Genomic DNA, 26,732 nt, shown 5'->3' with positions numbered 1-26,732 from the left:
CCACGAGCTAAGCTGCTGGATTCCAGTGGGTTAATGATCAATACAGTAAAACTAAACAGTGTTTTCTCAGGAAGGATTTACATCAGTTGACTGTTTAATTCATATTTAAAGTATTTTCAATCAATATACAACTGTAACAACTAATAATAATAATCCTTACATAAACTATTTCTGCAAAGATTTAGTGACTCACAAACACCATACAGTAGCACAAAGGCATTCAGATCTCAAGCACATGATACAAAGTATAAATAACACCTGCTGAGCGGCCTAAAAAAACATCCAAGAATACCTGAGGATCATATAACACACTATTCTAGGACACAATGACATCCCAGGATGAACATTGCATTTGCATTATATCATAGATACGTGTCTCTGTGAAGTCTTTGACTTTGAGTTTAGTCCGACTGGGACAGAGGGCCACTATGTTGTTGACTCTGTGTGGAAAACCTCAGGCCAATGGGATGGATCAAGAAAGATAGTGCAGACTCCACTGTAGAACCAAAGTCTTGGAAGGCAGCATTCCAAGTCCCAGGTGTTGGACGCTCGGTTGTAAACCTCCACCTCCACCCCATAGTCGCCCTCCATACCTTTCCAGTGACCTCCAGTGACATACAACTTGCCATCCAAGGTGACAAGGCCACCGTTCTCATGGAGCATGTGAAGAAGCTGGACCTAATGGGTGGAAAAAGCATTGTTTAGGTTCAAATTAGAGCACAAAGCTGATACAGATGCGTGTACTGATTTGCGGGCAGTCTGCAGTGATTTCTAATCCCACCTTCTGCCAAATGTTTGCCTGTGGATCATATGAGTAGACTTTCTTAGTGTTGTCAGCAACCAGATATATAGTCCCGTCCACACAGACAGAGCGAGGAGAGGACAAATACTTAGGAATGAAAGGTGAACATATGCCGATCCAGTTATCTATAAAAAAAATAGCACATATATCAATTAGCCTCACAATGTTTAAAATGTAAATCAAGGCTATAAAATGCATCTGCCAGTGCACACAGGATATGGGGGGGAATTCTACTAGGAAAAATCTAATTTGTTTCTTTACATTAATGCCAGATAAGTTAGTAAGCTAATGGACAAATGCTGCAGAGAGATTGTTAATATATGCGGATTAAATATTCAGCAATGAATCGCTATTTTGTGACCAGTTTCAATAAAATAAATTCTTAGAAAACATTTGCAGGCTCTAGTCACCAGTCTGTGATGTTGAGCAATAGCCCACAGCACTGTTTGATTGGCTGAAAGACAAAAACCAAACTTTTTTGTCTTTTTTTGTATGTAATGTTGGAAATCTATTTCCATTAAAAATTTAGGTTAAAAAAAAGAGTTCACACTTTGGAGGTTAAATTTGATTGCAGTGATTTGGTGCTGCAGCATCCTTACCTATGACAGGGTTGTAGCACTGCATTGTCAGTGCGTTGTACTTCACTGCACATGAGCCAACCACATAGAGCTTCCCATGACAGGCTGTGGCTGTGAAGTTAGTCACATATTTTAAGGCGGGGCACGTCAAAGCCCAGGTGTCGTTGTAAGGGTCATAGTGTTCAACCTCAACTCGATCCAATGTTGTTCCTAAAGGGGAAAAATTACAGTAGGCTCGATCATATTTTTATTAACCATCAAATAGACATATTTACAGAGAGTTGCAGTAAAATGCATCCAATATAAGCATCTTCCTAAAAACTATCACCTCAGAGGACCAGAGGTGAGCAACTGAGAAGCAGCTGAGTTCCTGGAGTCGATCCACAACACTGCAGGTTTAAGGCACCACATTCAAGAATGATATTTATTTTCTTACCTCCGATGACGTAAATCTCCCCGTTCAGAGTTGCTGAAGTGTGGTTAGTCCGAGGCCGGAGCATTGGTGCCACAGTAACCCACCTCCCCTCTCTTGTGATGTACTTCCAGGTCTCTGTGGTCGACCAGGTGTTGGTATTCGAACCTCGTGAGCCCCCTGTCACGAAGACGCGAGCACTTTGTCGTAAATCTGACACTGTTTTGCATTCCTCAAAAGAGAAACTGCGGAGCTCCATTTAGAACTGTTTCTTTGCTATTTGCCTTCAAAGTTTTTCTGTTTAAAAGTGTTGGATGCACTTAACCCACCTGTAACATACACGTCGTTGTTCAGGGAGACCATGGAGTAACCCCACTTGTTGGGATTTGGGAAATTAGGGAGCTCATGCCACTGTTCTGTAGAGAAAAACAAAGAGGATTTAATGTTAAAAAAATCATAGACTAGAACACAAATGCAGTATTCAAACAACAAATGTATATTGTAAAACATCAGGCAGAGATGCAAAAATCCTCGATGTCCATTTAAGTGTAAATAAGTCAGTTGGGTTATTACACGCTGGCCTGAAACAACTTCTCTGGCAGATCATCAACTTCTGGCCAGAGCTGTCGTGCATCCACATAAAACCAGAAATCCTAAAAGGGGATGCAACAATCTTTTCCTTAACATCCCATGTGAAAAACATAACATGGATGCCTTCCTCCAGCCTGCACAATAAAACGCTTATTTGAGGAACTGAGATGATGATCCAATTTTGTCACATCCAGACCACATTTCTGCAGAGCCATTTTTCTGTCAACGCTGCATTTAACGACCTGCAGCATCTGCCAAACTGTTTTGAGGAATCACACAGACATTCCCAACAAACTTGGAGATTACAGTGGAATCTGAACTTGAATTTGTGATAGGGGAAAGAATATTTTATTTACTAGTCTTTGTGTTGTAGAAGGCACAGTTCCTGGACAGCAGCCGTTGCAGTCTCGGGTCTCTGTCTTCGTCTTCATCTGAATCATCTTCATCGTCTGAGTCATCCAGAGATCGACCTCCCATTACAAAGAGCACTTCTTGCAGGTTTGGTTGTGGACTCTGAGAGTTGAGCCTGTCCAAATATTCCGGTGCCAAATCCATTTTCTAAAAAAGTGAAAGGTATGATTGTTTTTGGAAATCCACTCAATTTAAAACACAGAAATAATGTGAACTACCTCACCTCTTTGTGGATTTTTTCCACAGCCTCCTTGCAGTTAGGAGAGGCCTGAACCAGACTGTCCTTCAGCAAAGTGTCAGCAAGGTAGTCCAGGCTGAGCAGAAAGAGACGAGACAAGGTGAGGAGCTCAGGAAGGTGGCAGAGTCGAGACTCTTTGTGGTGCCGAACCCATTTCAGGATGGCCTCCACGCGAGCGCACTCTGATCGGATTTGTAGTCCTTCATCAGACAAGCAGGCAACCAGCCTGTCTTTCCCCAAAAACAGAAACTCCTCACCTTGTTGAACAGCTTCAAAGTTCTCCAGGAGGAAGGCCCAAGCTTTGGCCACCACCTCGGGGCAGCCGTGGATCTCCCCAAACTCCAGGATCCCCAGGCAGTTGGTGGCATCAATCTGGTGCTGGAGGTATCTGCTGCACACGGTTCGCACCGTCTGGAACTGCAGCTGGCTGGAGGTGCAGATCAGCCCCTCCACATTGCTCTGGTTGATGGTCAGCTTGCCTGTGTAGGCGAAGTCAAGCAAGCAGCTGAGTATATCGGGATCGACGTCATGAAGCTCCACTCGTGCAGCTATGCTCTCCACAAAATCCCCAGAGAACATGCAACGGAAGTACGTGCTGCAGAGGGCCAGCACGCCGCGGTGACAGGGGAAATCCCGACCGCCGGCGCTCAGCGTTACGTCGACAAGTTTGGGGTGAGAGCAGAGGGAACGCAAGCCCTCCAGGATGCTCTGAGGATGGGAGGACAGGCAAAAGTCCAGGTCATCCACATTACGCACCATGATGACGTTCAGGTAAAAATGAGAGTTGAATCTTCTGAAGGAAGGGAAGGTCAACAAGTTCAGGTCCTACCTAAAAGAACAAAAGAAACATATAAATACAAAGAATTCAACTAAAACTAAAAATCTAAATTAATCATGATTTGAAACAATGTAATTATCAAATCACATAGACTCTGTGTGACTTATGTTGTCCATCTGCTGGTCAATGGTCCTCCTTGTGTGTCAGTCATGTTTTCAATGCTATCTAATGTGACTAAGTTCCATCCCATGATTTATATCTACGACACAGTAAACATTGAATTTAGCCTTGACCTTACAATGTTACATCACAGATCAAATCGTAATGTATGAAGAAAAAAAATCTAAATTGGATTATTTCACAAAATATTTGTGAAATAAAGATCATTTTTAGTTTCACAATGAGGCCCAAAATCCTACGAAACATGTCAATTTAGCACCTCTGACTAGCTTTTTATTTTGAAGATATTTTTCAAGGTTCATACAGATGAAGACATACAGAACAACATGCGATCACGCGAATAGTTTGTTATTTATTGCTTACTTAGAAAACAGTGGTAAAGGCTAAGGGTGACCAGTCATAAATAATGCCATATCTTTCTAATTGTGGCATCGCTGTGTTGTTATAAGAACCGCAAAGTACTTTTGGCTCTCCGCTGGTATGATCCTAATGTTTCCTCAAGCCAACAATAAATTACATTTCCTGTCATCAAATATCGTTAAATTAACCAAAGAATCAACAAGAAAAAAACTCACCACAGAGGCACAGAGTGGAAATAATGGCTCATCCTTCCAGTAAAACAAGCTGATTGTCACGGCTGCTTAGATCAACACGGAGTGAACAGTATGGTGAGAAGCGACTGCCAAGTCATTGGGGTGGACTGCCTGTCGTTCATGTGGTTATTTTTAGGTCTGACAGTGACGCCGTGCTGAAGTCAGATTCCAAACAACATGTATGGGACCCACAGCTGCTGTTACACACACATATTTAGGATTTTTTTCAGCACGCCCTGAAACTTGCAAAAGAGCTAAACAAAGCAGCCCTGACAATTGTGAATGTGACAACTGATTAATAATACTGCTATGATGAGATGTTGGTTGTTTACATGAGGCTCAAGGTGTGTAAGCTTTGATTGCATGTGCTTTTTAAAAAGTAACAAACTAAACAGGGTGTAAGATCATTGGAATGACTCTTAAGAACATGTTAACAATGAAATAATCAAGATCTGTACAGTCATTTTATTTTGAAATACTTGGTTCTCTTTCTGCCAGATTAAGGATCTTAGGCTGCGTTGGAAGTATTTAACATAAAATCTTTTCTTACAAAATGGGGAAAAAATACTTTAACATCAAAACAAAGATGTTAAGTCTCAGGAAAACACACTTTAAACACTCTCTTTTGTAATAGGGCTGGGTATGGTTTGAAATGTGATGATGCCATCATCAATGTGATCCCTGAGTTTCAACACAAGTACCAAAATATCTCCATATCCTATTACTATAAACAAGTTTTTACACCTACTTTTCAAAACCTTAATCAAAAAAAAACTTAAAACTTCTGCAGTTCAATGATGTTTAATGAAACACAATAAAATAAAACAGTATAAAATTAACAAAATTTTGACGGAAATCAGGCAATACTAGATCAAATATTGAGTAAACAAGGCTAGGAATGTGGCTAAGCTTTCTAAGCCAACTTCTGTTTGGTACACAGTTGCTACAGACAGTTCATTTCACAATTCAGAAAGGTTCTCAGGTTTGATACCCAGCCCTACTATTATCTGACTATAAAGCATACAAAAATATCTTTAAAAAATGACACAAGCCGCTACTCAAAATCAAAAATCTCTGCCTCCTTCTCTTTCCAAAAAGCAAAACTACGGTCGATGTATTTGCAAATCTCCTCATTGCTAAAACTGGAAATGTCAGTTCCACCATAGAGCATCCCCTCATCAGGCGTAGGTGTCTGCACAATGACTTTAGGGACCCGTCTAACCTCTGGCAGGCTGTGTTTCACCACATCCACAGTGCTTTCAGGTGAGCTCACGGTGTTTCCAAAGAACTTTACTTTAATGTCCTCGAAGCCGTCCTTCCACTCGCGGTTTCCAGCCTCGATGTCCTGTATGACGGCCTTGTGGAAGTCTCTGACCATCTCCCAGGGGAAGCTCCCCACATGATCGAACACCTCGAAACACAGCAGGTGCCTCATTTTGCGTTCGTCCACAGGCAGCTCCAGCTCCAGGATGTGGAAGTAGCCCAGCATGAAGAGATCCAGGGTCAGGCTGTCGTACTCCACGGGGACGCCGTCCAGACGAGGCAAGAACTGCTCTGGAGAGTAGAGCGCCTGCTGCTTGTGGAGCCTGTGGACAATGCAGCATGGTTGCATAAATACAAAGCTGCAGATATTTTCATTCTCCTTGAGTCTGTCAAAAGACCTATATTTTTCTTACTAATGGTTAAAAATCTGAAGATTCAGTACGTACAACAATATAAATGAAAAAACCCTGCAAATTCTCACGTTACAGAAGTCAGTTATTTGGTGATTTCAGTGAAACTGCCTCGTTAAACCTACTTTGAAGAACTCCACAAATAAGTGGTACAAACTGCTGAATAATGCAGGACTGACCCAGAACCAGCAGCGAAAAGAAAGAAACAAAAGGCTAGAGAGTGGGACGTCTCAACGGGGTAGATGTCCTGAGCAGAATAAGGACATTTTGAGCATCTACAGTCTAATGTGTACTTGTTTTAGGTAGTTTACATTGTCTTAAGAGTTTTACCAGCAATTTGACAAGCACATGTTTTAATTTCAGATTGGTAATCAATTGATGGTTACATTAAAAATCCTATTATACTATGTAAGTTCTTGCCTGTATAATCAAAAAATAAAGATCAGTGACTGATGACTGTTTGGCCTGCGGGTATTTGCTAAAACAAAGAGTTGAGGAGACATCGGCTAGAACCACTATTGTTTGTCACAGCGCTGCTGGCAAGGTTAGCATGGCTAGCATGGTCAGATAATCCTAAATTCAAGAAACTTAAGCTTGTTTTTTTTCCACTTGTGGGAACAGCAAAAACAGAACAGGAAAGTATGACTGACTGGTTTGGAAAATTGATAGTTTGAAAATTTTAGTAAACTACTGCCAATGAACACATTGAGCAGTAAATGTGTATTAATAGCAACAATTTAAAAATAGTTTCTGGAGTTTGTGATCGCCAAACATATATTTTGTCAGCCAGTAACTACAAAAACATCACAATGATTTGGATAAATGGTCAGTGTTTTGCACTAGTTTGGAGTTTGTCGCTAACTCTGCTCTTTGTTGGTTCATGCACAGTTGTCGTTAATTAGAGCTTGTTGGCTGGAAAAAGTGTTAGATGAGAGTTGTGAGTTCAAACAAAAATATGAAACTCAAACTTAAAAGGAAAACAAAAGCCACATCAGGTGGAGCGCTCCACATACTGTAACAGTGGAGAACTGCAAAGTTTGGGCCAATTCTTTGTGGGTATGTCACTATGAGTGACACCTTTTACATTACACAGTGCAATTTGATGCATTACAAATAGAAAAAAATGTGATTTATGCACTTCTAACGTTTGCACTTCTATTTACAGTATCACAGATCTTTAGTTTATTCAATGTTTTTCTTAAGATTTGTTTTCCTGAACACACGTGTGGTATTCTTCTCAAAACACCTAATGAACATTTAGTGACAATTTGACATATGAAGTTTGCAGAGCTTGAGTACTGCTGGTGAGGAGGTTCTTACCTGCGTATCTGTCTGGAAGGAACACTGGAGATCATGCTCCTCCAGTTTCCCAGCATCTTGTTGACAGCACTCCTCTGCTTGAAGAAATGTCCCAGGGAGCTGTTCAACATCTTTGACTGGGCGCTCTCCATGCTGCCGCCACAACCAGAACCTGATTTGTCACCCATCTCCAAGTTCCCGCCGCTCATCTTCCTCTCTGCTGCATCTTTGCTCTTCAGTGTCACAGTGTATGCAGATTTCTTCCAGTGGCCTAAGAACAGAACAACGATACGCTCCTTCCTAAGGCTGGTGGTCTCCAGAACATCTGCAACATTTTCATCATAGTCGATGCCGGAGTCACTGTTCTGGTCTGTTTCTCGGGTTGGACTCAACACTTTAGACTGCTTGTCTGTCTTTGGGGCCTCGAGCTGTGTGGAAGAGCTAAACAGGACGTCCTCCACCGGCTCATCTGGCAAAGATGAGTTCTGTGTCTCGAAATTTGACTTCAGAGTCCTCACAGACACTCCAAACTGATGGATTTCATCCTCTATCCTCTCTCTGCGTCCCCTGGTAGAGTTCTGTCTGTGTGGCGTCTGAGAAAACACGGTGATCAGGTCGGTGTTGGGCATCTTGCAGTAGGGCTGGTCTGTCAGGTTGGTCATGAGCAGAGACATGCTTTTTACGATGCCTGAGATACGGCCGCACCACACAGGTAGGGGGACTTGACTCGAGAAGTTTCTGAACTGCGTATTGACGGTGATGTTGACGATGGGGGCTGGCAGGATGTGCCTGAGCTCCTCAGCCAGACGAGCCAGCTCCAGCTCGTAGCCTTCACAGTTCCTCTGCATGGAGACGTTGGCAATCTGCTCCTCCAGATAGATGAGATCATCCTCCGTCAGCAGCTCACCAGAGGGCCCCAGGATGGCATTGTGGGCTTGGGAGTACCTCCAGCTCACTTTGGCATATCTGTTCCCGTTTTCCTGTTAAAAAAAAGAAGAAAAAACAGGCAAACACTGGCAGATAAACACACTCGATGTCATTTTAAAGTCGTTTTAACATTTCAAATGGGTTTGGCGTGCAAGAAAAAGAGTTATGATACAGTAAAACTGCAACATAGACCTTATCCAAACCTCAGAAATATGACTTGACTTGCTGATTTGTTATGAGCAATTTAAGGTAAATGGTGGCTGTGTTTCCAAGAGTTTTTCAAATTTGAGTAATGCAGATTCAGACAAGCATTACAAAGTCACACCACAATTTTTGTTTTTCTCATTATGGCCTGGTTAGACTCAACAGCTCAATTTGTTTAGGAGCGGTTTTAATTTAAAGGAGGCTTTACAACATGCAACTGACTTTCTAAGTGCTGCAACTGATGTGACAATTATTTTCTCTCTCAATTAATGCTGCAGTTATTTCTTAAGCGATAAAGTATTACATGTAAAAAGCAAGAAAAAAAAGCAAAAAATCCTCCTTTGCAGTTCCCTACAGCCAAAAGCATGGGTGTGGATTGCATATTTTTATTTTATTTAAACAGGAAAGATCCCATTGAGATTAAAAACTGGGACACACTTAAGAAATTCTGAGCATCAAACACTTCACTTTCTGCATTCTGGCAGGCCAAAGTTGGCCAAAGCACTTATTTCTATATATTTAGATTGCTTATTTTTCCTGACCAACAGCCCAAAATCCAAAGTTATTTAGTCTCACGAACCAGAAAATGTTTGACATTTTTGATTGATTATGCAAAGCAATTCATCAGTTATCAAAATAGTTTAATTTCTCTGTCAGTTCGTTTTTTGAATAATTTTACATGCCGCATATATTACATCTAATTTCCTGGAAACCTTCATGACAATTTCCCAAAGAATTTGTTGGTATTTAAATTAATATGACATTTCCAAGAAATAGGAAAGGTCTATGCACTTTAGTTATAAGAGAAATGGATAAAATCTCAACTGCAATAAGTACCTAATAATTCTATGCAAGACTTTAAGATAAATATCTGACATCAAAAATCCATGAGAGCTCACAAGAAATGAATGATATTTCGTGGAATTGATAGATAGATACAGTGACGTCTTCAAGCATGAGACCACTAGTGAAGATAAACTTTGAGTGAACAGGTGAATGTACATCGAATGTCTTTAGTGAAAGCAGCATTTGAACTCCACCTGTTTGAGCAAATCCTGAAAACCCGTCATTCCACAAACCTTCAGTGGTGTTGAGTTCAGGTGACTGTGGAGGAAAGTCCTTGACAGTCAGCCATCAGTCCTTGGTCTTCAAGTCAAAGTTTTGCACTGTGTTTGGGCTCATTTACTGGCTCCACTATTAATCTTTCTCCACAAAGATGCAGGTGCTATTTCTTCTTGGTCGGGGTGGAGTTGATTTGTCAAACTCCCCAGATGTGAATATTCCCAGCAGCATGTTTCATTGTGGGTTTGATCCCCTGTGGTATCATTCTCCCTCCTGCTGGTCTCCTTCTATACACACCTGTGTTACTGACACTGTTTTAGCCCAACCTGTCTGTCTGTCCTTGTTTCCCCTCCTGAGAGTTTAAGGTTGACAGACACACCTTGTCCTCTGAGACATTAAACAGCCTTCTTTTAACATAACTTTTGCTGATTGAAAGCTTGAGTTCTTCATTAATGAAATTCTTTATCTGTGATGAAGCTGCTTTTCCAACTGTCCACAGAGCTTGATGCATTGATCTTCTGATTGCATGCTCATTTTTGGCTCACTTTGGAGTGTCTGTGAGGACTCTGAAGTCCATTTGCAGGATTCTTTTTTTGGATAGGAGAGCTCCATGCACTGCCTTCTAAGACACCTTCAGTCCAGTCATGATCTGATGCTAAGAAAGCCCCGCATTGCCCAGAATAACGATCTGATATCTGATACTTTCACTTAGTTCCTATTCCACGTTTGTCATTATCACAGTGCAAACTAGAGAGCAATGCTCAGCTAGACGCTTGACGCAAAGCCTTATTTCTAATAGGGGAACATCGGCTGAAGGTTGATTGGTTTTAAATGTTTCTAAATCCTAATACTTTCTAATTATTTTCTGATTTGACAAAAAATATGACTGATTTTCAACTTTAAGACTCCGTTGCATATCTGCTAAGCCCGTGTGAATTGTCTTTTGTGTTGACTAACAGATCAGTTTCAAACACAAACCTAAGGAATATGAATTCAGAAAATCAAACAATATGCAGCATAAACGATTATTAGCTAGCAGTTTATTGACTATTTTGCATTCACTTATGCCAGAAAACAAGAATACAACCAGCAGGTTCTAAACAACTGTGATGTCACTTCATCTATATCTCACTGCATGCAAGTTTCATGGAAATACCATTGAAATTTCTGGATAAATACCAGCTCATTTTCAGCAACTTACAGAGAAATATTCCAGAACCATAGCTTTAAAATACAGAAGTAAAATAAAGTATTACTCTTTGATGTTTACCTGAAAGCCAGTGCGTTTTCCTTCATATCTTAGCTCTCTATCTGTCAATATGATTGTAAATAGTCGCATCAGCCTCTAATTTAATCCAACATATATAGCACCTTATGGACTGAATAGATTTGTACAAGATATTTTCTTTGACTAAAGATACCGCAGCAAAAACTGTCAGTGAAAAGCTATGTACTTTGCAGGACGAGAGGATTCTTGTCTGTATTCACAAACCTGTGCTGCATGTCGTCACAACATATTTGTAAGATTTAGATGAATGTCGAAATGTCAGCGTATTATTGATGCAGCCCTGTTTAATCGGTAGATTGGCATTACCTTCCTCCTCTGATCCTCCTCATCCAGCAGTCTGGCCTGCAGCTGCCTCACCATCACCTGCCTCTTCCACTCAGCTATGGGGCGGCCCCGCTCATCATGGGTGGGCACCAGATAGTCAATGTCTGACAGGTTGGCCTCCTCAGTGGGTAGGACCACCATCTTATTCTACACAGCCCACAGGAAGGTAGCATTTATCAGCATTTTATCTGAAGAAAGGAAGCTTCTACAAAGGCAGGGTGTATTAGATAACAAAGCTAAGTATACTTACTGCTTGTCCAGTGAAGACTCCTGATATTCCAGACTGTTTCAAAGATTTAATGGACTTCATGTCGCCAAGAAGTTTTCTTTCAGCCAGGAGGTTTGCATCAGGCAACGCTATCTTATCAGCAGAGACAGTTTTCTCACTCCCATCGGCCTTGAGTTGATTGAAACCTTTAATAACTGCGATACAAATCATAATGCAGACTAATGAACATGCACTTTTTTTTTTTTTTAATTTTGAGCTATGACTTACACTTAACATTAAATAGGGCAATCATTTGTTGCCGTGCTTTGCTAAATTACACACAGAAATTCTCTCACCAGATGTCGCGATTTGAACATGCTGTATTCTGTTGACAGCCGTCTTCTGAGGCTGTGCAGAGGGTGAATGAGGTCCAGGGAGGGCCTGAGGGTATCGGGCCTGTGGGGACTCTTCACTCTCAGGTTGCTAATTTGGAAACAAAGCGGACAGAGACAAGTTGCTTTAAGTTAAAAAAAAAAAAAAAACGTGAACTGAATGGAAAACCTCTTAAACCTTAAACTTTACCTTTAAACTATCCATGTGTGTATTACTGCTGTGACTGTCCATACATGTGTCACTCAGGCTGCCGTAGTAATCCTCCCTGCTGCGCTGCAACACCACAGCAGGCTTCAACTTCACCTCTTCCTCCTCCACTGGAGCGATTACCTCGATGGGCTTATCTGCACAGGACGTCTGCAAATATCACACAGTCACATTTAATGCTACACAAGGTAGAGCCGCACCATATTGTAAGAAAACAAACAAAAAAAGCCTTTGCAACATTTAGTTTTTCTGTGATAGATATTACCATATGAAGAAATACAACAATTTCCACCAGAAGACAGACTTGTGTAACCATTTGGAAAGAATGAATCATTCTAGAAAGATTTAGCTGATATTGTAGGAATGTACATCTGTACAGAAGACAAAAGAGTATCTTGAAAAAAGCAGAAAAAAACAATTGAGAATCTCATATCTCAATTTCCTATCAATTCTCATATCTTGCTTTGAACCCTTGCAAGACGGTGTTGACAGAGTACCTGTTTCTGATCAATACCATCCTTTCTGTGGCCAAAATACATCCATATAACTGATTTTGTGTCTTTTTCACAACCAAAATGTATTTTTTTAGTGTTTTTCTCCTGTATCTCGCTCATTTCACTCTGCACATGTGGAGCCTGCATGTTGCCAACCTCTGCATCTTGTAAATAAAGCTGAAAAAACTCATAGCCGTAAAACCCCATAAACTGTAGTAGTAAAGGATGTTCTCTCAAACAGATGTTTCTGGCAGATCAGTCATAGAAAATGAGAATTGTTTTCTTTTTGTGCCTTACTTCACAACGTACTGCATTTACTATTTCTAAAGTAGTCGCTGCTGAAATGATACATCGGGCAGCCTGAACACAAGGCCAAACATGAATGAGACTTCACCAAATCAACATCAAATTCATGCTCCAAAATCTCTTGTGTTCTTAAAACACATACACAGACAAATTAATGTCTACAAAAGGAGATGTTGCGTAATTAAAAACTGTTTACTGCTCCATATCTGTCCTGTCATTTAAATTGGGTCACACCACACTTACTGTAACAGTATCTCCTTACAGACACTTCACCTCTCCTGAGCTGCTGCAGGATGGAAATTCACATTTTCCAGCATGACATCGCAGCACAGTTGGACAATCTTCATTGGTTTCCCGCTTTTTTTTCATATTTTTTAAGCACACATCAGGGAACAAACCTGATTTGTCTCTTTACATGCTGATTGTTGAGTAAAAGTTTTGTTCATACATGTGTTTTTACCATAGAAACTAATTTCTTTTAGTTATAATTATGAAAATACATTTTTCTTTTGTTCTTGTGATTATTTTTTATGTAAAAGCGGTGTGACCTGGTATCATTGTGTGACTTTATTTCTCCTTTGCAGAAGTGCATCAAAACAACCACAGAGAACAGAACTTTTTCCATGTTTTTAAGTACATTCAGCGCCTCCTGTTTTGCATTTTATGACACCATTTTAAAGTTTTACTTTCATAAACAGACATTTTTTGAGTGTTGTACAGAAAAAAATGACTTGAAAATCCTTATTTCTCTGTTTATTTGTTGTCAAAGACATTCAACACAAATATGAGTTAAATGTAGAGACAAATAAGTATTTAGTTTGTTTAATACTTTATAAGATTGGAGAAACACATTTTAAGCAACAAAAAAAAAAGTGAAATTGGGCTGTGTAATCAATCACACTAAAGTAAAATTAGTTTCGTTTTCCCCCGGTAATTATGGCGTGCAGGGAACAGGCCTTTTCTCAGCACATAAGTGTCTAACAGTCAAGTATACTATGGAGAGAGGAGGTCGGCTTCATGTTTTGTAGGCTGTCAAATAAACAACATTCTGGTGTTAATTCTTTAGGCAAACTAACAACAGTAAAAATGTCTAGACTGAAGTTAACACATGAAACATTTTAAAGCCTGAAGACACGATGAAAGACAAAAGAACAAAAACAAGCACACAGGATAGTAAGCAAGCTGGAATAAGGGGCAGCATTTCACACCGCTCCAGGGAGGATGTAGGATATATGGAAACATTTAGGTTCCCTGTAATGAACCTGCATTGTCCTAATGCACTCCATGCAGAATGCATATCAAATTCAGCTCTCCGAGGACATTATTAGTAACCAAAACATCAAAGGCAGGCCTAATATGCTGCTGCATGCTGTTGTGCTTTATGTCCATGAGGTGGTCCGTGCCATTTCCTCTCACACGGCACTTTGATGTCGAGCTACACGAAATATGCTGTGACACTGCTCAGGCGGAGGAATAAACTTCCCAGAAATTGTGCAATCCATAAATAGATAAACAACAACGGGGCTGGGAAACGCAGGGGAAGAGGGAGCGTGATTCCTTTGTGACCCTTCTCGTAACAGTTCAATGTCCTAAAAGCTACGATGAACCTTGCGTGTGTGTGTGTGTATGTGTTTAATTAGACGCAGTGGCCAGAGAGCATTTGGTTTTCATCAGCACCCCCATCACAATTGCCACGCAGATCCAGATAGCCTAACCCTGTTTTTGGCCTGGATCCACTCTCCCTCTGTCGAAGACCACAAAGACCCTGATCACTACAGATTAGGAGCCAAGAGTTAAGAAACAGCTACTCAGCGTTGTCTCATCGTCAGACATGCAGCACCAGTAATCTGTGGTCCCTGTAGGTCGAGCCATGAGAGAGTTTAAGTATTTCAGAACACCATGTGTATTTAAGAAACATGTCTTGTAATGCTGCGCTCTGGAATCAATCATTAAAACAACCTGCTTCCATGTGAAATATTCACGTTCATGGTGATAAATTGCAACGTGGAATGTATACAGCGGGTGTACATTATACACAGAACACTATAGTGTAAATACATGTCCACTCACATGGTAATATACTCTCAGGTTCCCTCCAAGGAGGTGAATGCTTGTGTGGCTAATAACCGACACATACAACGTTGTTTCTAACATGTACAGCATTTTTTCTCTGCATGTGCTGCAGCTAAAAAAAATTTAAAAAATAAATGAAAGAACGTATTTGTCTACTACACAATGGATCATTGTAGCAACTACTGGATCAGAAAAGTGTATCTAAAAGGAATGCAAGATTAAAAAAAGGAAAAAAAACATGCCTAATTTGTGCAAATGGACAATGACAAAATAAAGTAAGGTCATGAGTCTGAAGCATTAGTCATGCCTAACCGTAAGAGGCTATAGCTGATCAGAAAATAGGTAAAATGCTGCCAAAACATCTGCCAGCTAAGGCCTCTTGAACAGAGAGTACAAAAGTTTCCTTTCATTTTACAAAAATAATTACTCAGCCTGTCCAGTTACATACTACAGCTCAAAGAAAAACACACGAAAAAGAGTGAAAGCAAGCAAAAAGCAGATTAAAAGCTCTAATAATAGCAGTGAGAGTGATCAGCAGACCAGCTAGAACTCACCACCCCCTGACCTTGAGCGGCTCTTCCAGCACACAGCGGCTCGACTTCACTGCACTGTGAGCAGAGGCACCGACTCGTGCATGCAGGTATCCGGGGCGGCTACTCCCTACCGGGGATGTGACGCTATCTGAAGATCACCGACCGCTTGTTTGACACCATCATCATCAGCATCACTGCCCGTGGCAAAGGCCCGCCAGGCAATAAACAATAAACTCTGATCGGAGAATGCTGTTAATAATTAAGGGAAAGGATAGGATGGCCGGTAATGTCACTAACGCATGGAGGTATCAGCGGAAGACTTGTCAAAGCAGCTAGAAAACAGACATTTTATCCATACGTGTTCAGCTGATATTTTTTTCCCCCCACTCGGACAACTGAATGGAGAAGCTCCCTCACTGAGCATTTTTTCACTAATCATGTCATGTACCTGATATGGTTCGTAAAATGTGACAGTGGAAACACAACGTGACACCGTAAGCTGAACACACAGCTTTGGCTGTCAATGTGGAAAAACTAACAAACAACAAACAGGGAGCTGGGACAAACTGTAGCCACATTTACCAGGATTTCACGACTGAAATCATCAACTAACAGGCCAATTTCCGAATGCATATTACATTTTCTTAATCAAAGAGGCTGCACCTAAAAGTAATTACCACCATTACGGATTCGTCTGCTGGTGCCTTTTCTCTGATGAATTGAAGATACTGTATCAGAGGTGATAGAAAGTGATCTGCAGTTCAGTCAAATTCTGATGAGCCTCCACACATCTGCACTCACCAGCCACTTTATTAGGTGCACTTGTTTTGTTTCCAGCTTTGCCATAAATTCTATTTCTAGTATATTTTCAGTTTTTGTTGATTATCCATTGCATTAACGCAGTCCAGTCCAACACCAGCATGACTTCAATGATAAAGATGAAGTAGAATCATCACCTTTTTGACAACAAAAACTGAAAATCTACATGCTTCACAGATGTGGAATTAATGGAAGAGCTGTTCTATTGGATTTCATTCATTTCCACAGATGAAGAAGAACCTTGAATTAAGAATGAATTAAGTCTTTCCCAATATCCTGTATTTTCTAAGACATTTTGGTATGTGCATAAAACGTGTGGATTTATCATAGTATTTGCGTAGTGAGGTCGTGATGGTGCAGATAAAAATGAAATAATTTTCAAAAGTACATATTCGCTGGACAAAAAGAGAAAATACTTGAACATTTAAAACATGTAAAACGAACTATATTTATATTTATTTATCATTTCAAAGCGACTTTTAGCCTGAACGTTTTTATCAGTCAGTCCAAATATTTCATTTTACAGCCTTTATCAGTTAATTCTGTTGCTGATATTAATGTGCGTCCTTAAAATGGCCAAAAATTTGGATCTCTTGCAACAAAAAAATAATTTTGCAACTGTCTTGAAGGTTGCATTTGTTGCAGGACTGCTGTATCAGACTCCATTGATTCTAGGTAGGTTCATCTAAAAATAATAGTAAACTGCCAACTGAGTGCATGTATGAGCACAAATGTGAAAACTTCTAGCAAACAGGAGAAACAGGGACTTGTCAGTAAATAAGGAGGGCTCTATTGTATTTAAATGTGGATAAATCCAATTATCATCTGGTGACAAACTGAAGAAACTGTGTAATGCATACCCCACTTGTTCTCCTGATCAAATGTACAAAATTTGCTATCATAAAAAGCAAAAAGCAAATTTCTGTTTCCCATAGCTCCAGCTGAGATGTTTGTTTTTTTGTCAGCAGTCTAGATCCTAAACATATCTGGTCTACAGCCATAAAGACAGAAAAATGTAAAAAGCATCAGCAAATATTCACATCTGAGGAGCTGCAACCACTTAAGTTTTGGCATTTTAGATCAAAAACAGGTCAAAAATTGCAGCTCCACAGCTATTAATAGATTTTAAAACCTTGGCATCTTTTCCAGATGAGGATGTAAAGGGTATCACACAGTATATGAGTCTGTTATATAGATTTCATGGTGCTGTAAAAGATCTCTCAGTCCGTCATAAATACGCAACAGCGATGCAGCCAGCTTTGTAGTTCAAACAGATCACCAGACCTGATCTGAGAAAAGCTGGAGAGTTCAATAAGAATCATATCCTTTGAATATTTTATTCATTATCACATTAAGAAGACAATAAATTCAGTAGATTCGCTTTAGTGAGAAAGATTTTAAAAAGGGTATTATAACATGTGGCTTGTTTCTCTTCGCTAGAAACTATCCGGATGTTAAGACTTTTCCCTGAAAAACACAGCGATGAAGGGAAACAACAACATGTTTTCTCTGTCCCGGTGTTCTAAAAATACCTAAATTCACAAACAGCAGTATGTTTGGCCTGATCTGTGTGAGTGTGTTTGAAACGTGTGTGAAGTAAACCTCACGCCACACACCGTTTATTTGATTGCAGCTGCTGCTGAGATGCAAGATGAGGGAAGAGTGGTTGACAGCGCTGAACGAGTCTGACCTCGTTGTGTTGTGATCCAAACATGCAGAGAGGCCAAGTACGCAGCTCTCTGCGGCCAACGTCCCAATCCATTCAGGCCACTCCTCGGAAATGAGATTATCTGACTGACACTTAAGAACCGATGAAACCCGTGATCTACGCAGCACTTTACAAACGTGAAACACCACCAGAAATGTAATTAAGCCATGTCTACTTGTACAGCTCATCTCTGGCGCAGAGCATCTCAGAGCATTACATAGGCTGCTCTTCAAATACTATGAAGATTTGAGTCCATTCACTGCCAGCCTCTCTATCTGATCACCTCTTTGTTCATAAGTTTTTGATTGTATATCTAACTCAAACACTGCCAAGAAACATGATACACCATTCTGTCTGCTACCAGCTTCACACAGCATGCAGAGGTGACAATTATAGCACTTCCAAGTCCCTGGAAAAAGAAAAAAAAACATGACACACGATCAAACGTGTGTTTGAAGCCCATGACATCCTGCTCTCCAGGTCCACAGAGGGATAGAGTTGCTGGTTCCAGGCATCAGAATGGTGAAAACGCTGAAACTTAAGCTTGTGGATCCCATAACGGGCTCAGCCCCTGGGCCCTCTACCTGAGCCGCTGGAGAGGGGTAACTGATAGGCCCTTAGCTGGCGGCGGCTCCGGCTGCGTCCGACGCCGCACCGGCCCCGGCGCTAATTAGCTCTCCTTTGTTGATGGGAGGATTATTTCTGAAGGGGAGCTCGGCAGCCACGCCTCGCTGCTTCCCTATCATCCTCCTCTTCATGTATGAGTGCTACTCTCCTCTGCTGACTTATTCATGGCTTCTATTGGCCGACAGCTTTGGTTACTCTGTACATTGCTGTGTGAAGCTATAGTCAAGTGTGATGGGGGAAAACAACTACAGGCTTTAAGGTTTAACACGTCTGCTGACAGAAAGGTCCCCATAGGCTCTTTCAACTACCCTGATTCTCTGTTTCCTATTTAAAATCAACCCCACAAGCTCAAATTTCACAATCAGCAATAACTATAAGCCTCTACACTTTATTTTGTACAATGAAATCTGACATTCTGAATTTGAATTACACAGTTTTAACCTCACTGGCCCCTGATTTGACACCAGCACAAACAAGGTGTTAACACTAAAATATTTATCAGTCACATTACAGAGTGCTGAGCTTTCCACGCAAAACAAAAGAGCTAATCTCAGAGAGTCCTCCGTGGCAAACCGAGAACAAACAATCTCCTCCGGCACTCACGCCATCATTGCCTGTAATGCCTTATTAAGCACAAAAGCCTTCATCCTCCACTTTCTTAGACCTCTTTAACTGAGAGCAATCAGGCTGAGTGGAGGAGAAGAGCTCAGGAAGAATGACAGGCTTGACCTGAATGAAATACATGTAACAAATTAAGAAAATGATTCACCGAGGCTCCAAGATCTTCCAGATGTTTGACCGTACTCACCCGTTCGAGCTTTGATTCTCATGCCAAGGCAAACAGCTGGGCAGTGACACGAACAGAGGACGCAAAGCAGGAAAATGTGCAAAACAAAAGACAGTGGAGGTGAGGGAGAGAGCTTACGTTTTTCTCCATGGCACGGAGATATCTGGCACATTCGTAGTGGCCGTTGTACTCTGCCAAGTCGGCTGCTGTGAAGCCATCAATGTCTTGATCTGAAGGGTTTGCTTGATTGGCCAGCAGGATTTTACAGCACTGAGAAACCAAACAGGATGATATAAGTGGACCAGGAAACAGAAATATGAGTAAAATTCTGTCTATGAATCCAGTTAGGTTTATTACATATACAATATACTGGACATAAACAAGGACAAGATCATCACAGGAAAACAGTTCAGGTTACCTCCAGCTCTCCATTCTCTGCAGCATCATGAAGTGGGGTTCCTCCCCAGAAATCCTTCATGACCTTTGAACCCATGTGAAGCAGCTTCTCCAAGATGCAATAGTGCCCCCTGCTGGCAGCAAAATGCAGGGCAGTCGCCCCCTCTCTGTCCTGGCAGGACAAGCTGGCATCAGTGCAGGTCACCTGTTTGGAGTTCATGAAATAAAGATCAAGGAAAACAACACATGTAGGAAACTCTTTCATGGTAACGACACAGAGACGTCTCTACTGACCAGCCACAGCACCACAGCCTGGTGGCCCATGTGAGCAGCGGCATGCAGGCATGTCATGCCGTCGTGGGCCCTCAGGTGGACGTCAGCCCCGCAGTCCTTCACAAGGTACTCGACCACATGCAGGTGTCCTTCCTGACAGGCCAGGTACAGAGGGGTCGCACCAGTACCTGTCTGGTGGTTCACACATCTGTGCTCCAACACACAGCAGCAAGAAGGTTCCGTTACTGTCATCAGCCATTGAATGCTTGGCAAAAAATTAGCAAAGTTCTGATACTTTGCACCAGTTTGACATGTAGATGATTCATCTGATAAATGGAAAAGATGTATGTCAGTTATAGCTGCAATAATTCGTTGATGAACTGACTGATCAGTGAGTTAAGTTCATTTTTGCATGTACTTATGTTGTTGCCTTTCTTTTAACATATACAGCACTTTGATCAATTCAGATAGAGAGATTAATTTGAATAGAATCAACTTCTGATTGCTGTTTAATTTGAATGACTTTAAATTTTTTTGTCTGTTTTGTCTATTTTTTTAATTTTTTGTCTCTCCACTGTGCACTATAGCGAGGCAGGAAACGTGAAAAAGACATGCATTAAAAGGCAGTGGGTCGGTCTTAAACCCATGACGCTGCATCTGGGACTATAACCCATGTTTATGGGTCACCCACTCAATCTGTTGAGCTGCAGGGGCTCCCATAATGAATTTAATAGGCAATTAGTTTGACAAATAATTAATTGTTGCAATCATGAAGAAAACTGCCAAGCATTTTTCATTTCCAGAGTTTTAAACATGAAGAACATGCTTTTCTCATCTATCACATATGAAAACTGAGTGAAATGTTGCTTAGACAAAACAACACTTCTGAAGGTGTCAGCTCAGCTTATGGTCAAAAGTAGATATTTTTCATGATTCTCATTCATTGATGAACCCAGAAAACAATCAGTGAGCGTGGTCTGGTCAGAGTGCAAAGCGTGTCTCCTTTTGAGCTAAGATTTGTGTTGACAGAGAAATGCAATAATTAAATAATCAAGGACAGCAATGATACATTTGTTTTCATATTGCATATAACAAAATAAAAAAAATACTACTTTCTGAATACAATATTTAAAAATAACAAAAACAACAATAAATACAAACACATCTATAGGTGCATATCACAGTTGTATGAACCTCTGTCGATCTCAGTCTCTGAGAATGACCCACTAGAGACCTAGCTTTACATTCACATGGGGCGGCATGGCTCAGTGGGTAGAGTGGCCATCTTGTAACTGGAAGGTTGCCGGTTCGAGCCTCGGCCTGTCGTGCTCATGTTGAGGTGTCCCTGAGCAAGACACCGAACCCCTAATTGCTCCTGATGGGTTGTGGTTAGCACCTTGCATGGCAACTCCTGCCATCAGTGTGTGAATGGGTAAATGTGACATATCATCATGTAAAGTGCTTTGGATAAAAGCGCTATATAAATACGACCATTTACATTTAAAGTGACAAATAACCTGGAATCCATCCTGTAACAAAGTTCACTTTATTTATCTGTCACTTGTCTTCATGATCTGAGTCCAACAATCCGAGGCTGCATTTACATTGGCGTACATACTGTAGCTGAAGAGCCACAGGGCTGATATGTGATCGACAGCAGCTCTGCATGTATTATTCACAGGTTACTGATGGTTACATGTGAGGTCTGAAACCGCCATGCACAATGCAAATGACAGTCATACTCTCCGGTAACAAGGAGATGAAGCAGGAAGAGCCACATCTTCGTCCGTTTCTTAGTAAGTGCCACTGTCTCAGGTTTAGGAAATGGAAGGGAGCTGGGATTCATTGGGGAGAGTAGAGGGGCAACGGAGTGTTACTTTTCACATTGCTTACGTCTTCCTTTTGATGAATGGAACCCAATGCCATGATTTCTTTTTTGTTTAATTATGCTTCACCTCAAAATATCTGCAAATGTGATGTCATGCTAAAAAATCTGTTAAAAAATACTTTTTCTTATTTTGGATCCGTTTCCAGTCAGATGAGAGTGATAAAGAAAAGAACAGTAGAACACCAGGTGGCAGGTTTTAGTTTTAGTTTTTTTTTTTTTGCTGGAAGACGCATCATGAGCCACAAAAGCAGTCTGCAATGTGAACAACTTCAGACTTTTAAGATTTAACAAATCATAAATCGAAAGAAACAATCCTGTCAACTTGCAAGGTAAGACTGTCTGTATCGTTATTATTCTTCCAAAATGGTTTCCAGTTTGAACATGTGTATCTGAATTAGTGCAATATAACAACTTGCCCTTGTGTATTGTGGAGAGTTGTAGGTGAGCTGGTGTGCTCGAGCTACAGAGGGATGAGTGGAGAAAGAGGCAGGGGCTTCACTGATCCAGGCAACAGTGCAGACCTACATTTAAGACATTTTAAGGCGGGGATTGTTTTAATGGTAAAAATAAAACAAGCAAACAAACAAAACTTCTAAATATGTAGCTTTCATCTTAATACCAAGAGATGAGTTTTTAGGGAATCAACCGACGGCGAGAGAGGGACTTTAATGTACACCACCATTTTCCAACTGAATCCTACCTACACATCTGCTTCTATAACATCCTCTTTAAGGTAACTCAGTGCCACACAAACTAGTGGCCTTTGAATCAGGTGTAGACATTTTTTTCCACTGTCAGCATAGCAAACAGGACATTTCTGACATCCAACTGGTTAAAAAACTAAACAAATGATCCCAACAGTATTTTAAAGAAGAAGACAGAGTCTGTAGTCTAGCTGTGGCTGAAAGGAATGTGTCAACTCGATAGAAAAGCAGAGACTTGGACAAAAATAACCAGATGGGGGAGCTATAGATGAAAGGTCACAGGATCACCAAAGTTCACAACAGTGATTTGAAATTATTCTTTTGAGGACCTTGTGAATATTTCTTATACAGTTTATTTTATGACAGTTCATCTGTTGGACAGATATTTTGCTGTAACCAATAAATTATCAACTTCATGGTGACGTGAGAAGAAAAACGTGGTATTTATTGTTGGGGAACCATGCACATTTCTACCCACATTTAATCATATTATATATATATTTTTTGCCTTTTGTTGGCTTTATTGGACAGGTTAGTAGAGCAGCAGATAGGAAAATAGAGAGGGGAAGACCTGCAGCCAAGGGTCATGAGCTGGAATCAAACCCAGGGCATTGTGCCAGGGACTAGTCCCTGCTTGTAGGGTTGCCAACTCAACCAGTTGAGCTGTCTGGGCACCAATAATATTATCGTATACTTGCAAAAATATCTTTTAGTCTGAACCAAAGCGTTGAACCGACTGACTGCCAGGCCATTGGAGCTGCTACTGCAACATGGCTGAAACATCAGGGATGGCACGAGTGAACTCGGGGCTGTGAACTCACCCTGGTACCTGTTGAATGAGTAGCTTTAAACACGTGAGGTCTCCGTTGGCTGCAGCGTAGTGAGCAGGTACAGCTCCACAGTTTGTCTCCACACTGGCCACTCCTCCGACAGAAAGCAGCCACTGAATGACCTCCACACAACCGAAGCGAGCTGCGAGGTGAAGAGCCGTGGCACCGGCAGCATCTCTGGCCTGCAAACAATTACGATACACTCACCGTAGGTAAACACTTAATCAGCTCAGTCACACAGTGGATGAGGTGCGAGATCCACAGATTAAATATTCATGTCTTTTCCAAAGCTACAATGGAGGTTCTTACGAGAGTCTCCATTAAAGATCATTAAGAAACAATACTTTGAAACACGAGATGTGTTTCTTAATGTTAGGGAAAACCCTGCAGATTCAATAATAATGGTTTGTAATAATGAGAAACAAGAGATGCAGGTAGACTTCAGTCTGCAACTGAATACAAAGTTCAGTGAGAGCTCCCCTCAAGCATCTGGACATAATTACACTTGCACCTTACTAATGGATATGCAGTGAGTCAACACTGTTCTGTGTGATGTAAGCAGCTGGTAATACATCAGAAAAGGTAATATACAGTAACTTTTACAAGTGCAGTGAAGTAACCGCACTTTGGGGTCAGTCACATGACAGTCATCTGAATTTAGACTTTCACACAACAAAGTATTCAGATCCCGATTACTTAAGTAACACCTAGCATTGGCATGTAAAAAATAGTCCATTGCAAGTAAAAGTCCAGAATTGAAAACTTAAAAAGCATGAAAGCAAAAACAGGAGATTTTACTGGAAGTGACGCTAAATAACCACAGTGACTGTTGCACTCAATGTGTTAGCAGCAGTTTACTGTTGGGTTGGTGGGGATGGAGTCAATTTTAAACTGGAGGACTGTAGCTAATTACTTTCCTAATGATTTCATCTGATGATAATTTTCTTGTTTCATTGATCTGGCTCAACACAGAAAAAAAAAAACCTCCAATAAAAACAAGGTGTTTCTACCTTGTTAACATTTCACTGTGGTGTTTTTTCTATGCTAGATGACACATATTGAAACTACAGTGCAGTGATGACAGCCTCAAAACCACAGATTTAGAGTTTCAGAGTTTGTTACCCAACAAACTTAAGGAACCCATCCTGCCAGCTTGCAGGGTGGAGCTTTCTGTATCATTATCAGTTCCTCTCTCTAAATGTCTGTCTGCTTCTGTGTCTGAATCATCGGTCACATCACACGATCTGCAACAGCTTTGACAAATGAAGTTATGGACACTGAAGTGCTGGTTATGGAAGTATCTGACATGCCAGCATGTAGCAACAGCCAACAGCCTGCTCTCTTCTTCCTCATGGGGATAAATCTGTATTTGAATGTGGCCTTTTACAGGCACTGGAGTGTCTGGGTGCTGGTCACACTATCTGATCATTTAAACGTTACTGGAAGAAGCTGTGGATTAGGTCAATATGTGAGAATCTTTCACCACTTGAACAGCTCTAACACTTTTTGTGCACAACTGGCTAAATTGAAGCCTTTTCTAACTTTAACAATATAAATGACCCTTTTAACTTTTTCGAGCAGAGAATAGTCAGAGTAGTAGACAATTTGTATGCTGCATTTATATTTTTATTATATTGCATGTAACTTTGATACACAGAGATGACTTCTTAAGAGTTAAATCAACAACCGGGGAGGGGATTTCATTCATCTGACTGAACATTTGGTAGAAAAATATAATTATGAAAAACAGGCGAAATTAATTTAGAAGAAAAGCAGTGAGGTCTTACAATGAAGAAGCTGGAACCATGAAATGTTTAACATTTTTATTTGCAAAACATGAATTAAAATGCTTGTGGTTTCATTTTCTGTCAACAGGTTTATCAGTTATTCAGTTCTACCTGTTCGTCGTCAGGTGCTACATTTATTTTACAAGTAAACGTTTTTTTTTTAAGCTTTGCAATTGTTTTGTATGAAAAAAAAACAATGAAAGCTGTCTCATAAATGCTGTAGATTGTCAGTATAACGTGCCATGAAAATACATGTCCCCCAAATGTGTATTTGAGCACAGTACTTGAGTAACTGGACTTCATTACTTCCCACCAATGTGAGTTAAGAGAAACTGCCAGGAAAGTTGCACATGTGGCATCTCTCCAAGGCATTTGAGCTCTCAGGCTAAGTTTCTCCCTCTCTCTGTGTAGAGATTGTTCTAAGTGGATAAACTTACCTCAATGTTGCAGCCTCCTTGGTCCACGAGCCACTGCAGCTCCCGGATGTTGCCAGTAGCTGCTGCATCATGTGCTGGTGTCGCCCTGTTCAAGGCCCGGGGATCAGCCGCCAGACCCAGCTCGCCTACCAGGAACTGCAGGCAGTCCAGGCGTCCACACCTGGCAGCATGGTGCACTGGCCCGGCACCTTGGGAATCACTGATGGCCGGAGACAGGTGACCAGAAGATGCCAGATCCCTCAGGGCTGCGAGGTCCCCGGCTCGAGCCGCCTGGATGGCCCGATGAAGCACCATCCCCAGCTGCTGCCAGGTGGTTATGGCACAGACAGAACGTGCTCTCTGGAGCTCTTTGCATCCCAGCAAGCTACCATCACACTCTCACATGCACAAACCCCCCCATACAATAACCAACCAAAAAAAAAAAAAAAAAAAAAAAAGAAGCTCATGCACTCACTGCCTCCTCCTGGGCCAGGAAAGCGACACCAGTGCGGCAGCCAGCTGGCCTGCATGGCTGTTGGGGAGAAAGGAGGGGGTCAGAGCCAGCCAGATAGAAAGGTAATGAAAGACGGGTGGAGGCACAGCACTCACGGCCTCCTGCTTGCTCTTTGTGTGGCAGTGACCATATGCTGGCACATGCACCAACGCTTCATTGGAGATGGGGGAGCTGAAGCAGCACGGAAACTTAAGTAATGGGAGAAGTCAGAGCCAAGGCATGGTGGATTACAAAGAGTGTTATTTTTTACAACTGTTTTAAAGATTAATCAGAGTGCAGGTGCCTAAACAGATGATACATGTGGAATATCAGAATCCATGTAAAATATTTCACAGCTAATAAGAGAAAATCATAATACATATTTGATGTCAATAACCACCATAATACATGTGGCGCTCTCTTCAATTAG

At 41.1% G+C, this 26,732-nt stretch overlaps 2 protein-coding genes across 3 annotated transcripts; both read right to left on the bottom strand.

The window, feature by feature from the left end:
• Positions 1-76: 76 nt before the first annotated feature.
• klhl30 (kelch-like family member 30) lies at positions 77-4,749 on the bottom strand. Of its 2 annotated transcripts, XM_022201278.2 has the most exons (8): positions 4,566-4,702; positions 3,018-3,861; positions 2,740-2,941; positions 2,122-2,208; positions 1,817-1,972; positions 1,402-1,590; positions 782-927; positions 77-678 (listed from the first exon to the last, which is right to left on the bottom strand). In XM_022201278.2, exons 2-8 carry the CDS (start codon positions 3,789-3,791, stop codon positions 427-429), a joined length of 1,806 nt encoding a protein of 601 aa, XP_022056970.1. In that variant the 5' UTR covers positions 3,792-3,861; positions 4,566-4,702; the 3' UTR covers positions 77-426. The 2 variants fall into 2 exon arrangements, with proteins under 2 accessions (XP_022056970.1, XP_051802899.1); XM_051946939.1 differs by lacking the exons at positions 77-678; positions 782-927; positions 1,402-1,590; ... (1 more) ...; positions 2,122-2,208; positions 2,740-2,941 and having other exon boundaries at positions 2,980-3,108; positions 3,290-3,861; positions 4,566-4,749.
• A 279-nt stretch (positions 4,750-5,028) lies between these two features.
• LOC110956041 (espin-like protein) lies at positions 5,029-26,420 on the bottom strand. Its single transcript, XM_022201277.2, has 11 exons — positions 25,831-26,420; positions 23,598-23,788; positions 20,206-20,392; positions 19,934-20,116; positions 19,654-19,785; positions 12,151-12,318; positions 11,925-12,051; positions 11,611-11,783; positions 11,343-11,507; positions 7,577-8,535; positions 5,029-6,169 (listed from the first exon to the last, which is right to left on the bottom strand). Exons 1-11 carry the CDS (start codon positions 26,122-26,124, stop codon positions 5,638-5,640), a joined length of 3,111 nt encoding a protein of 1,036 aa, XP_022056969.2. The 5' UTR covers positions 26,125-26,420; the 3' UTR covers positions 5,029-5,637.
• Between the last annotated feature and the right edge of the window lie 312 nt (positions 26,421-26,732).

The sequence above is a fragment of the Acanthochromis polyacanthus genome, chromosome 4, assembly GCF_021347895.1.
Source record: "Acanthochromis polyacanthus isolate Apoly-LR-REF ecotype Palm Island chromosome 4, KAUST_Apoly_ChrSc, whole genome shotgun sequence".
Lineage (NCBI taxonomy): Eukaryota > Metazoa > Chordata > Actinopteri > Pomacentridae > Acanthochromis > Acanthochromis polyacanthus.
The sequence above is the reverse complement of the archived record's forward strand: the minus strand, read 5'-3'. Positions and strand labels throughout refer to the sequence as shown.

What these genes read in the sequence shown, in the direction of transcription:
- klhl30 (XM_022201278.2), bottom strand. Translation starts at nt 3,791, where the DNA reads ATGGTGCGTAATGTGGATGACCTGGACTTTTGCCTGTCCTCCCATCCT. An exon ending in TGGAAAAAATCCACAAAGAG is followed by an intron (nt 2,942 to 3,017) that starts GTGAGGTAGTTC and finishes TCACTTTTTTAG; the next exon opens with AAAATGGATTTGGCACCGGA. An exon ending in AGGCAAACATTTGGCAGAAG is followed by an intron (nt 679 to 781) that starts GTGGGATTAGAA and finishes TCCACCCATTAG; the next exon opens with GTCCAGCTTCTTCACATGCT.
- LOC110956041 (XM_022201277.2), bottom strand. Translation starts at nt 26,124, where the DNA reads ATGGTGCTTCATCGGGCCATCCAGGCGGCTCGAGCCGGGGACCTCGCA. An exon ending in CAGAGAATGGAGAGCTGGAG is followed by an intron (nt 19,786 to 19,933) that starts GTAACCTGAACT and finishes TTGGTTTCTCAG; the next exon opens with TGCTGTAAAATCCTGCTGGC. An exon ending in CACACATGGATAGTTTAAAG is followed by an intron (nt 12,052 to 12,150) that starts GTAAAGTTTAAG and finishes TTTCCAAATTAG; the next exon opens with CAACCTGAGAGTGAAGAGTC.